This window comes from Nerophis ophidion, unplaced genomic scaffold, assembly GCF_033978795.1.
Source record: "Nerophis ophidion isolate RoL-2023_Sa unplaced genomic scaffold, RoL_Noph_v1.0 HiC_scaffold_60, whole genome shotgun sequence".
In the NCBI taxonomy this organism is placed as follows: domain Eukaryota; kingdom Metazoa; phylum Chordata; class Actinopteri; order Syngnathiformes; family Syngnathidae; genus Nerophis; species Nerophis ophidion.
Window position 1 is genome coordinate 405,425 of NW_026906982.1, and position 15,545 is coordinate 420,969.

Here is a 15,545-nt window from a genome sequence, read left to right on the forward strand (position 1 = left end):
TGTCCCGGCAAGAAATCTGCGTTCAAAAGACTCCGGCTTATTAGTGATTCCCAAAGCCCATAAAAAGTCTGCGGGCTATAGAGCGTTTTCCGTTCGGGCTCCAGTACTCCGGAATGCCCTCCCGGTAACAGTTCGAGATGCTACCTCAGCAGAAGCATTTAAGTCTCACCTTAAAACTCATTTGTATACTCTAGCCTTTAAATAGACCTCCTTTTTAGACCAGTTGATTTGCCGCTTCTTTTCTTTCTCCTATGTCCCCCCCTCCCTTGTGGAGGGGGTCCGGTCCGATGACCATGGATGAAGTACTGGCTGTCCAGAGTCGAGACCCAGGATGGACCGCTCGTCGGGACCCAGGATGGACCGCTCGCCTGTATCGGTTGCGGACATCTCTACGCTGCTGATCCGCCTCCGCTTGAGATGGTCTCCTGTGGACGGGACTCTCGCTGCTGTCTTGGATCCGCTTGAACTGAACTCTCGCGGCTGTGTTGGAGCCACTATGGATTGAACTTTCACAGTATCATGTTAGACCCGCTCGACATCCATTGCTTTCGGTCCCCTAGAGGGGGGGGGTTGCCCACATCTGAGGTCCTCTCCAAGGTTTCTCATAGTCAGGATTGTCACTGGCGTCCTACTGGATGTGAATTCTCCCTGCCCACTGGGTGTGAGTTTTCCTTGCCCTTTTGTGGGTTCTTCCGAGGATGTTGTAGTCGTAATGATTTGTGCAGTCCTTTGAGACATTTGTGATTTGGGGCTATATAAATAAACATTGATTGTTTGATTGATTGATATTTAGCATTGAACCTGCATGGTGCGATTGGGCGAGTGGCGTTGCCGGCAACCTGAGGGTTCCTGGTTCAATCCCCACCTTCTACAAACCTCGTCCCGTCCGTTGTGTCCTTGATCAAGATACTTCACCCTTGTTCCTGTGGGATTGCGGTTAAGGTCTTGCATGGGAGCCCCCCACCATCAGTGTGGGGGGTGGGGGTGAATGTGGAAATATTATCAAAGCACTTTGAGTACCTTGAAAGTAGAAAAGCGCTATGCAAATATAACAAATTTACCATTTAACAGTGGGAGGAGCTACAACTAATCAGCATGTTTACCTGAGGCCGGAATTTGCCCACTCGTTGGGTGATAGCCTCGTTTAGGACGACCTCCACCTTGCAGGCATTCTTGTGAAGCGGGATCAAGAACTGCAGGTCGCCTTCCTGGAGGTAGGCTGACTGACCCCGCCTCACCTTTAACCCCTTGTTGACCTTCACAAGGGAACCGTTGGAGCAGGAACATGTCATTCCCAGAAGAAGAAAAAGAAGAACTGAGAATGGAAGGATGGGCTTATCGCCTTTGGACCCGGTCATTGTCGAGTCCATCGTAGCCACTGGAGGTGAACCAACATCGTTTTCTGACCGGGCCATGTGTGACTTTTCACCGAAGTCGGGAACTGAGTGGAAAAAAACATCTTTATTGATTGATTGATTGATACTTTTATTAGTAGATTGCACAGTTCAGTACATATTCCGTACAATTGACCACTAAATGGTAACACCCGAATAAGTTTTTCAACTTGTTTAAGTCGGGCTCCACGTAAATCAATTCATGTTTAAGGTTGCTATATAGTAGAAAAAACTATGCCATAACAGTCATGTAAACATGTACTTTATAAAAAAGTAAAAATCACCTTTTTGGACATTTTTTTTTTCATCTTTTCAGATAAAAGGTAAGTACAGAAACCCAAAACCAGTGAAGTTGGCACGTTGTGTAAATGGTAAATAAAAACAGAATACAATGATTAAAAATCATTTTCAACCTATATTCAATTAAACAGACTGCAAAGACAAGATATTTAACATGCGAACTGGTAAACTTTGTTAATTTTTGCAAATATTAGCTCATTTGGAATTGGATGCCTGCGACATGTCTCACAAAAAGCTGGAACGAGCGGAAAAAAAGACTGAGAAAGTTGAGGAATGCACTGTTAAGATCCACTGCTCGGATCTTACATTATTTTGTTTTGAGTCTTTTGTGTTTATCTTGTTGGTTCATGGGCGCTTCCGATTCTTAGTTGGTGCACTTCCTTGTTTGTTTTTGTCACCACTTGATTTGTCCACATGCACTGGCTGTTTGACGCACACCTGTTTTTGATTATTGTTTCTGTATTTAAAGCTGCCTCCTCCCTTTGTTCTGCCTGGGTTTGTCGTTTGCTCTATGCAACAGTTGCGTTGTTTATTCATTTTTGCATTCAGCCTGCTAATTCTTAGCTTACCCTTCGCGCGCTCGGCTCGCGTTTCTGTACCTGGGACTTTGAACTCTGCCTGTTGCTAGTCTTAGCATTTAGCTTTCCGTGCGTTGGCACACCTTTTCTTTCCGTTTGTACAAGTGTTACTTTGGTTATTGAAATTAAAACTTGCTCCTACCTCCATTCCTGCCTGCTCCCGTCTTTGGCATCTTGGGGCCGACACCCTCCGCGCATCGCAATGCGCCCACCAAATCGTAACATGCTCATCAAACACTTATTTGGAACATCCCACAGGTGAACTGGCTCATTGGGAACAGGTGGGTGCCATGATTGGGGGGTTGTTTAGGGCACGTCAGACCGTTAGGAGGCTACGGGGAAGACCCAGGACGCGTTGGGAAGACTATCTCTCCCGGCTGGCCTGGGAACGCCTCGGGATCCCCTGGGAAGAGCTGGAGGAAGTGGCAGGGGAAAGGGAAGTCTGTGTTTCCCTGCTTAGGCTGCTGCCCCCGCGACCCGACTTCGGATAAGCGGAAGAAGATGGATGGATGGATCAGGCTCTATGTGATGTTGAGGGCATGTAATCAGCCATATCGGTATAATAATTGCACAAAAAAACGGTTTGATGGGTATCGATCACCCCTATCAAAAGGTAAGACAGCTACTGTGCATTTATGAGAATAAAATCATATAATTGCACCTCCAGATATTGATGAGCAAAAGATATTGATGAGGATGAATTATGACGAGGCTCCGGGTCCTAAAAGTAGCTACAGAATGTCAGCTGTGTAGCAGCAAGTTAAGCACTCACGACGACACCGGGACGAGTGCTAATCACACAGCACCAGCGCAGCTATGTTAAGTACTGCGTTACAAAGTACCGAGTGTATGGTCCGATGGGAACCTGGGGGCCGTCCTTTTCACACAGCACACCCCCTCCTGTGGTAGTAATGACAGAGAGGGCTTCACAGCAAGCAGCAATTACACGGCACGGGCTGTCATTTAGACGCTGCACCAGAACGTGTCGCAGCACACACACTGGAGTTGGTAAACATGCGGACGAGACCCACACACGTAAATGTACTTTATGTACCCTGGAGATACTCACATCAAATACGCTACAGCAGGGGACCCCAAACTTGTTGACCCGAGGGCCGCATTGGGTTAAAGAAATGTGGCTGGGGGCCGGGCAATATATATATATATATATATATATATATATATATATATATATATATATATATATATATATATATATATATATATATATAAAACAGGGTGTATGATATAGTCAGGAAGAGTTGTGGATGCAAAGGATTCTGGGTATTTGTTGTGTTGTGTTTATGTTGTGTTACTGTGTGGATGTTCTCCCGAAGTGTGTTTGTCATTCTTGTCTGGTGTGGCTTCACAGTGTGGCGCATATTAGTAAGAGTGTTAAAATTGTATCACAACCATCAGTGTACTCTGTGTCACCCAGTATGCCTTGCAGTCGTGTGCGTGTTGCCGCGGAAGCCACACACAACATGTTGCTGGACTGACAAGCAGATCGTACAAAGCGACAAAGCCAATGGCTTCATAGCACGTCCTAATAAATTATTATCTGGGTGACTGCTGGCAGTCATTCTAGAGAATAATAGCGTCTCCTATTGTCTTCTTTGCTTTTTGACACGGGTCTTAAATGGTTCTTTGAATGGCAAAGGATACCGATCCCAGAACCATGTATTTCAAATATTTCCGGATGGTTCAACCGCCACCCGCCCAAATCTAATTAAAATCAATTTTTTCGTCATGTCACCCGCCCGACCCATGATTTATCCGCGGACTCCGCGGATGAGACCGCAAACCGCGCATCTCTAATATATATATATATATATATATATATATATATATATATATATATATATATATATATATATATATATATATACAAACCCCGTTTCCATATGAGTGGAGAAATTGTGTTAGATGTAAATATAAACGGAATATAATGATTTGCAAATCATTTTCAACCCTAATTAAGTTGAATATTCTACAAAGAAAACATATTTGATATTCAAACTAAAAAACTTTTTTTTTTGCAAATGATCATTAACTTTAGAATTTGATGCCAGCAACACGTGACAAAGAAGTTGGGAAACGTGGCAATAAATACTGATAAAGTTGAGAAATACTCCTCAAACACTTATTTGGAACATCCCACTGGTGTGCAGGCTAATTGGGAACAGGTGGGTGCCATGATTGGGTATAAAAACAGCTTCCATGAAATCCTAAGTAATTCACAAACAAGGATGGGGCGAGGGTCACCACTTTGTAAGCAAATTGTCGAACAGTTTTAGAACAACATTTCTCTACGAGCTATTGCAAGGAATTTAGGGATTTTACCATCTACGGTCCATAAAATCATCAAAAGATTCAGAGAATCTTTAGAAATCACTGCACGTAAGCGATGATATTACGGACCTTTGATCCTTCAGGCGGTGCTGCATCAAAAACAGATATCAGTGAGTAAAGGATATCAACACACGGGCTCAGGAACACCTCATAAAACCACTGCCAGTAACTACAGTTGGTCGCTACATCTGTAAGTGCAAGTTAAAACTCTGCTATGCAAAGCAAACCCCATTTATCAACAACACCAAGGAAGGCCGCTGGCTACGCTGGGCCCGAGCTCATCTAAGATTGACCGAAAAGTGTTCTGTTGTCTGACAAGTCCACATTTCAACTTATATTTGGAAACTGTGGTCGTGGTGTCCTCCGGAACAAAGAGGAAAAGAACCATCCGGATTTTTCTAGGCACAAAGTTCAAAAGCCAGCATCTGTGATGGTATGGGTGTGTATTAGTGCCCAAGGCATGGGTAACTTACACATCTGTGAAGGCACCATTAATGCTGAATGGTCCATACAGGTTTTGGAGCAACATATGTTGTCATCCAAGCAACATTATTTCAGCAAGACAATGCCAAGCCACGTGTTACAACGGCGTGGTTTCATAGTAAAAGAGTGTGGGTACTTTCCTGTCCCGCCTGCAGTCCAGCCCTGTGTCTCCCATTGAAAATGTGTGACGCATTATGAAGCGTAAAATACAACAGCGGAAACCCCGGACTGTTGAACGACTAAAGCTTTACATAAAACAAGAATGACAAAGAATTCCACTTTCAAAGATTCAACAATTACTTTCCGCAGTTCCCAAATATTTATTGAGTGTTGTTTAAAGAAAATGTGATGTAACACAGTGGTGAACATGCCCTTTCCCAACTACTTTGGCACGTGTTGCAGCCATGAAATTCTAAGTTAATCATTATTTGCAAAAAAAAAAAAAATAAAGTTTATGAGTTTGAACATCAAATATCTTGTCTTTGTAGTGCAATCAACTGAATATGGGTTGAAAAGGATTTGCAAATCATTGTATTCTGTTTATATTTACATCTAACACAATTTCCCAACTTATATAGAAACGGGATTTGTGTATATATATATATATATATATATTTATTTATTTATATATATATATACATATATATATATATATATATATATATATATATATATAATATATATATATCCATCCATTTCCTACTGCTTAGTCCCTTTGGGGTCGTGGGGGGCGCTGGTGACTTTCTCAGCTAAAATCAGGCGGAAAGCGGGGTACACCCTGGACAAGTCGCCACCTTATCGCAGGGCCAACACAGATAGACAGACAACATTTAAACTGACATTCACACTCAAGGGCCAATTTAGTGTTGCCAATCAACCTATCCCCAGGTGCATGTCTTTGGGGGTGGGAGGAAGCCGGAGAACCCGAAGGGAACCCACGCAGTCAGGGGGAGAACATGCAAACTCCACACAGAAAGATCCCGAGCCTGGGATTGAACCCCAGACTACTCTGGACCTCCTTACTGTGAGGCAGACGCACTAACCCCTCTGCAAATATATATATATATATATATATATATATATATATTCTTTTTGTTTTGTTTTATGCCATGATTTTAATAGTCCGGTCCGCGTGTGCACAGATTTTCCTGTTTTGACACCCCCTATCAGAAACACAAAATATTCATATAATGACTCTTATTGTGATATTTTCCACTAAAATGGGCTTCACGGTGGCAGAGGGGTTAGTGCGTCTGCCTCACAATACGAAGTTCCTGCAGTCCTGGGTTCAAATCCAGGCTCGGGATCTTTCTGTGTGGAGTTTGCATGTTCTCCCCGTGACTGCGTGGGTTCCCTCCGGGTACTCCGGCTTCCTCCCACTTCCAAAGACATGCACCTGGGGATAAGTTGATTGGCAACACTAAATTGGCCCTAGTGTGTGAATGTGAGTGTGAATGTTGTCTGTCTATCTGTGTTGGCCCTGCGATGAGGTGGCGACTTGTCCAGGGTGTACCCTGCCTTTCGCCCGATTGTAGCTGAGATCGGCGCCAGCGCCCCCCGTGACCCCGAAAGGGAATAAGCGGTAGAAAATGGATGGATGGGATGGATGTTAATATATTGAATATCGCTATTATCTTTCCACCAACACTAAATATTGTCTTTTGCAGTCCTTCAATCCATCAAATACTGACATCGCAATTAATCATGTTCCTATTTCATCCATCTTCTACGGCAGGGGTGCACATTACGCCGAGTGCGAGCTACCGGCCGATGGCGGAGGGTGTGTCAGTCGATCACCAGCCAGGCATTAAAGAAATAGACCTAAAATTTATCAATCATACATTTTCACCAAGATGTCACTTTTGCCATTTGATTGACATTCGCCGTCTTGTGAGATCATTATTAAGAAAAAACGACCAACAGGAAGGTGAGAAACACTTTTTATTTCAACAAACTCTTGCGCCGTCAAAACTCTCAAGACTGACCGCACAGTTCTTGTCTTCACAATAAAAGCCCTCCTTCATCCTGCCCACACTAATAAAATAAGAGTCTCAGAAAGCTATAGCTATGGATTTTGATGCCAATAAAGTGTATGAAAGGGAGTATGGAAGTTGTACAAATAAGATGCAGAGAACCAACCACTTTCATGTGGTATTGGACAGAAAGGAGGACCTTTTTAAAGTTAAAGTACCAATGATTGTCATACACACGCTGGGTGTGGTGAAAATTGTCCTCTGCATTTGACCCATCCCCTTGTCCACTCTCTGGGAGGTGAGGGGAGCCATGATCAGCAGCGGTGGCCGCGCCCAGGAATCATTTTTGGTGATTCAACCCCCAATTCCAACCATTGATGCCGAGCGCCAAGCAGGGAGGTAACGGGTCCTATTTTTATAGTCTTTGGTATGACTCGGCCGGGGTTTGAACTCACTACCTACTGATCTCAGGGTTAGTCACAGAGTAAGTGTGAAATAAGTTTTCTCCTCCATTCGAAAAAATGTGGAGGTTATCAGCAATACTGTCTGATTCAAAACAATGCAAGTCATCAGAATCAGGTAACACACCAACTTATATTCTTGTCTTCATGAAAGAAAGAATCTATTGGCACTCAGCATCAAGGGTTGGAATTGGGGGTTGAATCACCAAAAATGATTCCCGGGCGTGGCCACCGCTGCTGCTCACTACTCACCTCACCTGCCAGGGGGTGATCAAGGGTGATGGGTCGAATGCAGAGAATAATTTCGCCACACCTAGTGTGTGCGTACGTGTGTGACAATCATTGGTACTTTAACTTTATATGCGTTAAACATGCTTGTATTATCATTAAACACCGTTAAATTGTTAAGAAAAGCATCTCTTTCATAAATAAATATAAATTATATTCATATACAGACTTCGTTTCCATATGAGTTGGGAAATTGTGTTAGATGTAAAAAAAAAACGGGATACAAAGATTTGCAAATTCTTTTCAACCCATATTCAATTGAATGCACTACAAAGACAAGATATTTGATGTTCAAACTCATAAACTTTGTTTTTTTGGCAAATAATAATTAACTCAGAATTTCATGGCTGCAACACAGGCCACAGTAGTTAGGAAAGGACATGTTCACCACTGTGTTACATCACCTTTTCTTTTAACAACACTCAATAAACGTTTGTGAACTGAAAAAACTAATTGTCGAAACTTTGAAAGTGGAATTCTTTACCATTCTTGCTTGATTTACAGCTTAAGTTGTTCAACAGTCCGGGGTCTTGTTGTCATATTTTACGCTTCATAATGCGCCACACATTTTCGATGGGAGACAGGTAAGGACTGCAGGTGGGCCAGGAAGGTACCCGCACTCTTTTACTACGAAGCCACGCTGTTGTAACACGTGGCTTGGCATTGTTTTGCTGAAATAAGCAGGGGCGTCCATGATAACGTTGCTTGGATGACAACATATGTTGCTCCAAAACCTGTATGGACCATTCAGCATTAATGGTGCCTTCACAGATGTGTAAGTTACCCATGCCTTGGGCACTAATACACCCCCATACCATCACAGATGCTGGCTTTTGAACTTTGCGCCTATAACAATCAGGATGTGTCACGCGTTGCGGCGCACTTGCTGCGCGGAGTTGCCACTTCAAGAATGCACACACGACCAGTCAGCAGGATTGCAGGTAAGAATTGATTTTAATATAATAAAACAAAAGAACACTGGTGCAAAAAGGGAAAAACAAAGCGCGTGCCAACGCACGGGAAACTAATGCTAAAACTTAGCAGGAAACAGAAGTACAACTAAACGACGTGCCGAACGCACGCAAAGCTAAGGCAGAACTTAGCACAATATAATCTATGATACAGGATACAAACCGTGACATGTTGCGAAAAGCAAACAATGAGACGAGGACGAACTAAGGAATCAGGTGGGCTTAAATACACAAATGATAATCAGAAACAGGTGTGTGACAGGAGCCCGTGAGGAGGAGCACATTACGTTGCCATGGTGATTAAAACAAACGAGGAAGTGCTCAAACACAAGGAATCGGCCGAGTCCAGAACTAAACATGAACAAAGACATATAACGGCAAAACAATAAACAGGATGGTTATTTTCCTCTTTGTTCCGGAGGACACCAGGTCCAAAGTTACCAAAAATAATTTGAAATGTGGACTCATCAGACCACAGAACACTTTTCCACTTTGCATCAGTCCATCATAGATAAGCTCGGGCCCAGCGACGCCGGCGGCTATCCTTGGTGTTGGTGATAAATGGCTTTCGCTTTGCATAGTAGAGTTTTAACTTGCACTTACAGATGTAGCAACCAACTGTAGTTACTGACAGTGGTTTTATGAAGTGTTCCTTAGCCCATGTGGTGATATCCTTTACACACTGATGTCGGTTTTTGATGTAATATCGCCTGAGGGAACAAATGTCCGTAATATCATCGTATTACGTGCAGTGATTTCTCCAAATTGTCTGAACCTTTTGATGATTTTACAGACCGTAGATGTTCAAATCCCTAAATTCCTTGCAATAGCTCGTTGAGAAATGTTCTAAAACTGTTCGACAATTTGCTTACAAATTGGTGACCCTCGCCCCATCCTTGTTTGTGAGTTACTGAGCATTTCATGGAAGTTGCTTTTATACCCAATCATGGCACCCACCTGTTCCCAATTACCCTGCACACCTGATGAGCAGTCCTCAACTTTATCAGTAATTATTGCCACCTTTCCCAACTTCTTTGTCACGTGTTGCTGGCAACAAATTCTAAAGTTAATGATTATTTGCACAAAAAAAAATGTTTATCTGTTTTAACTTCAAATATGTTGTCTTTGTAGCATAATCAACTGAATATGGGTTGAAAATGATTTGCAAATCATTGTATTCCGTTTATATTTACATCTAACACAATTTCCCAACTGATGTGGAAACGGGGTTTGTATATGAATGAGGTAGATCCCCTCCACTTGGTCAATTGAAAAGTAGCTGGCCTGCAGAAAAAGTGTGGGCACCCCTGTTTTACGGTAAAAGTATAAATACACCAAATCACAATGAATTAAATCGCTATTTTTATGGTCGAGTATCGATGCATCATTATCAGTTGCATTTTGTGGTTATCTTTTACTCATTCAAGGTACAAGAATATGTCTAAAACCAAACAGATTTACACAGGTAGACATGTCCTTACCTGTGGACTACGTCCTCTTCTCCTTCATTATCCGTCTGCTCTGCTCGACTTTTCCACAGCATCTACCTCGGATACAGATCTTACCTTTGGCCACGAGACAAACTCCACCCTCCGAGGACCCCTAACAAGTGTGACATTAAAGTTAAAGTACCATTGATAGTCACACACACACACACTAGGTGTGGGGAAATCACGCTCTACGTTTGACCCATCCCCTTGTTCCGGCCTCTGGGAGGAGAGGGGAGCGGTGAGCAGCAGCGGTGGCTGCGCTCGGGAATAATTTTCCCAATGAAACCCCCAATTCCAACCAGTGAGTGCCAAGCATGGAGATATAGGGTCAGATTTTTATATAGTCTTTGGTATGACTCGGCCGGGGTTTGAACTCACGGCCTATTGATCTCAGGGCGGACACTCTAACCACAAATCCACTGAGCAGGTAAACAGAGAACAGGACTGCGAAGAAGATACCTAAAAGTATTTGAAACTTTGACAATAAAACTTGTTTTGTCAGGTTTGGGAACGGCCCCGTCAAATCAAGGGGAACGCTCAGTCAAGGGCGTAAAACTTACGCAGTGGTTTACTGGTTGGCGTGTCCGTCCTGAGATCGTTTGGTTGTGAGTTCAAACCCCAGCCGAGTCATCCCAAAGACTATAAAAATGGTACCCATTACTTCCCTGCTTGGCACTCAGCATCAAGAGTTGGAATCGGGGGTTAAATCACCAAAAATGATTACCGGGCGCGGCCACTGCTGCTGCTCACTGCTCCCCTCACCTCCCAAGGGGTGGTCAAGGGTGATGGATTAAATGCAAAGAATATTTTCGCCACACCTAGTGTGTGTGTGTGTGTGTGTGTGTGTGTGTGTGACAATCATTGGTAATTTAACTTTTAACTTTAAATGTCGGGTTTGTTATGGTAATCACCAGTGGCGGGCTGTGCGTTTCCCACCTAAGTGATGTCTCGTCTAGTTCTAGTCCCACTTCAATAAAAACCTCTTAAAATACAATCACTTATGTCCCCACATGACCACGGCTTGAAAAATACTAAACAGAAACACACTTGAGCATTGAATCCCCACCTCAATTTGTCACTAGTGTACAAACCCCGTTTCCATATGAGTTGGGAAATTGTGTTAGATGTAAATATAAACGGAATACAATGATTTGCAAATCCTTTTCAACCCATATTCAGTTGAATGCACTACAAAGACAAGATATTTGATGTTCAAACTCATAAACCTTTTTTTTTTTTGCAAATAATAATCAACTTAGAATTTCATGGCTGCAACATGTGCCAAAGTAGTTGGGAAAGGGCATGTTCACCACTGTGTTACATCACCTTTTCTTTTAACAACACTCAATAAACGTTTGGGAACTGAGGAAACTAATTGTTGAATCTTTGAAAGTGGAATTCTTTCCCATTCTTGATTTATGTAAAGCTTTAGTCGTTCAACAGTCTGGGGTCTCCACTGTCGTATTTTACGCTTCATAATGCGCCATACATTTTCGATGGGAGACAGGTCTGGACTGCAGGCATGCCAGGACAGTACCTGCACTCTTTTACTACGAAACCACGCTGTTGTAACACGAGGCTTGGCGTTGTCTTGCTGAAATAAGCAGGGGCGTTCATGATAATGTTGCTTGGATGACAACATATGTTGCTCCCAAACCTGTATGGACCATTCAGCATTAATGGTGCCTTCACAGATGTGTAAGTTACCCATGCCTTGGGCACTAATACACCCCCATACCATCTCAGATGCTGGCTTTTGAACTTTGCGCCTAGAACAATCCGGATGGTTATTTTCCTCTTTGTTCCGTAGGAAAACACGTCCACAGTTTTCAAATATAATTTAAAATGTGGACTCGTCAGACCACATAACACCTTTCCACTTTGCATCAGTCCATCTTAGATGAGCTCGGGCCCAGCGAAGCCAGCGGCGTTCCTTGGTGTTGTTGATAGCAGAGTTTTAACTTGCACCTACAGATGTAGCAACCAACAGTAGTTACTGACAGTGGTTTATGAAGTGTTCCGGAGCCCATGTGGTGATATCCTTTACACACTTATGTCTGTTTTTGATGCAGTACCACCTCAGGGATCAACGGTCCGTAATATCATCGCTTACGTGCAGTGATTTTTCCAGATTGATCTGAACCTATTGATGATTTTACGGACCGTAGATGGTAAAATCCCTAAATTCCTTTCAATAGCTCGTTGAGAAATGTCGTTCTAAAACTGTTCGACTATTTGCTTACAAAGTGGTGACCCTCACCCCATCCCTGATTGGGAATTACTTAGCATTTCATGGAAGCTGCTTTTATACCCAATCCTGGCACCCACCTGTTCCCAATTAGCCTGCACACCTCCAAATAAGTGTTTGATGAGAATTTCTCAACTTTATCAGTATTTATTGCCACCTTTCCCAACTTCTTTGTCACGTGTTGCTGGCATCAAATTCTAAAGTGAATGATTATTTGCAACAAAAAAAATGTTAATCAGTTTGAACATCAAATATGTTGTCTTTGTAGCATATTTAACTGAATATGGGTTGAAAATGATTTGCAAATCATTGTACTTCGTTTATATTTACGTCTAACACAATTTCCCAACTCATATGGAAAGAGGGTTTGTACAAAACTGGCTATTTTTTGGCACATTTAAAAATCAATAAAGCCACTCTCAAAACTAAAATAATTCTAAAAAACATATTGAATGTGGAAAAATATATTTGAACTCACAATTTGTAACGGCCATTTGATGCCGTATAAGGCATTGGTACCGCTCGTAGTTATTTGATTTTTGTGGAAGTTACAGGCAAACCATTTTCACCGCCAGGACAGCTTGACTTGTTTCCGGGTCGTCTCTCAAAATCTAGTTTATATTTAAATACCCTTCTTTAAAATGCCCTTGCAAATACAGTGGGGCAAAAAAGTATTTAGTCAGCTACCGATTGTGCAAGTTCTCCCACTTAAAAAGATGACAGAGGTCTGTAATTTTCATCATAGGTACACTTCAACTGTGAGAGACAGAATGTGGAAAAAAAATCCAAGAATTCCCATTGTAGGAATTTTAAATAATTTATTTGTAAATCATGGTAGAAAATAAGTATTTGGTCAACCATTCAAAGCTCTCACTGATGGAAGGAGGTTTTGGCTCAAAATCTCACGATACATGGCCCCATTCATTCTTTCCTTAACACGGATCAATCGTCCTGTCCCCTTAGCAGAAAAACAGCCCCAAAGCATGATGTTTCCACCCCCATGCTTCACAGTAGGTGTGGTGTTCTTGGGATGCAACTCAGTATTCTTCTTCCTCCAAACACGACGAGTTGAGTTTATACCAAAATGGATACATGGATGATACAGCAGAGGATTGGGAGATTGTCATGTGGTCACATGAAACCAAATTAAAACTTGATGACTTGATAGACGTGGACAAGTTGAAAAACTTATTCAGGGTGTTACCATTTAGTGGTGAATTGTACGGAATATGTACTGAACTGTGCAATCTACAAATAAACATTTCAATCAATCAATCAATCAATCAATCATTCAATCAATCAATCCTGTATTATTATGTGTGTATTTTACAATGTACTGCTTTTATATTCCCTGTATTTTATATTCTTAATTTGAACTGTTTTATATTTTATTTTTATATATATTTTTTTATCCTGTAAAGCAGGGGTCACCAACGCGGTGCCCGCGGGCACCAGGTTGCCCGTAAGGACCAGATGAGTCGCCCGCTGGCCTGTTCTAAAAACAGCTCAAATAGCAGCACTTACCAGTGAGCTGCCTCTATTTTTTAAATTGTATTTATTTACTAGCAAGCTGGTCTCGCTTTGTTCTACATTTTTAATTCTGAGAGAGAAAAAACTCAAATAGAATTTGAAAATCCAAGAAAATATTTCAAAGACTTGGTCTTCACTTGTTTAAATAAATTCATTTATTTTTTTTACTTTGCTTCTTATAACTTTCAGAAAGACAATTTTAGGGAAAAAATACAATCTTAAAAATTATTTTAGGATTTTTAAACACATAAACCTTTTTACCTTTTAAATTCCTTCCTCTTCTTTCCTGACAATTTAAGTCAATGTTCAAGTATATATATTTTTTATTGTGAAGAATAAAAAATACATTTTAATTTAATTCTTCATTTTAGCTTCTGTTTTTTCGACAAATAATATTTGTGAAATGTTTCTTCAAACATATTATGATTAAAATAAAATAAAAAGTAATCCGGCAAATCTAGAAAATGTTTAGAATCAAATTTAAATCTTATTTCAAAGTCTTTTGAATTTCTTTTGAAAAAAATTTGTTCTGGAAAATCTCGGAGAAATAATGATTTTTTCTTCGTTAGAAATATAGCTTGGTCCAATTTGTTATATATTCTAGCAAAGTGCAGATTGGATTTTAACCTATTCAAAACATGTCATCAAAATTAAAAAAAATGATCTTCATCGGGAAAAATTACTAATGATGTTCCATAAATTATTTTTATAATTTTTTCAAAAAGATTCGAATTGGCTAGTGTTCTCTTCTTTTTTTCGGTTGAATTTTGAATTTCAAAGAGTCGAAATTGAAGATAAACTATGTTTCAAAATGTATTTATTTATTTATTCCTGTTTTCTCCTCTTTTAAACCGTTCAATAAGTGTTTTTTTAATTTTTTATTCTCCACAAAAAACCTTCCGTGAAAGGAAAAAAAATGTACGACGAAATGACAGACAGAAATACCGATTTTTTTTATAATATATATATTTTTTTATTTATCAAAGGCACATTGAGCGAATTGGCTATTTCTGGCAATTTAGTTAAGTGTGTATCAAACTGGTAGCCCTTCGCATTAACCAGTACCCAAGAAGTAGAGCTTGGTTTCAAAAAGGTTGGTGACCCCTGCTGTAAAGCGTCTTTGAGTACCCTGGAATGCGCTATTCCAAATAAATGTTTTTTATTATCCATTTTCTACCGCTTATTCCCTTTCGGGGTTGCGGGGGGCGCTGGCGCCTATCTCAGCTACAATCGGGCGGAAGGCGGGGTACACCCTGGACAAGTGTGCGTGTGAATGTTGTCTGTCTATCTGTGTTGGCCCTGCGATGAGGGGGCGACTTGTCCAGGGTGTACCCCGCCTTCCGCCCGATTGTAGCTGAGATAGGCGCCAGCGCCCCCCCGCGACCCCAAAAGGGAATAAGCGGTAAAAAATGGATGGATGGATGGATGTTTTTTATTATCATTAAGAAGTAACTGGAATAAGGACCAGTGGGGGGCA

General features: G+C 41.4%; 1 protein-coding gene across 1 annotated transcript in view; it reads right to left on the reverse strand.

Moving 5' to 3' along the window:
- LOC133547083 (FRAS1-related extracellular matrix protein 1-like) overlaps positions 1–1,370 on the reverse strand; it is a 61,602-nt gene extending 60,232 nt beyond the window's left edge. The window contains exon 1 of the mRNA XM_061892886.1: positions 1,104–1,370. Coding sequence (XP_061748870.1) covers positions 1,104–1,370 — 267 coding nt within the window. The remainder of the gene's footprint in view (positions 1–1,103) is intronic.
- Between the last annotated feature and the right edge of the window lie 14,175 nt (positions 1,371–15,545).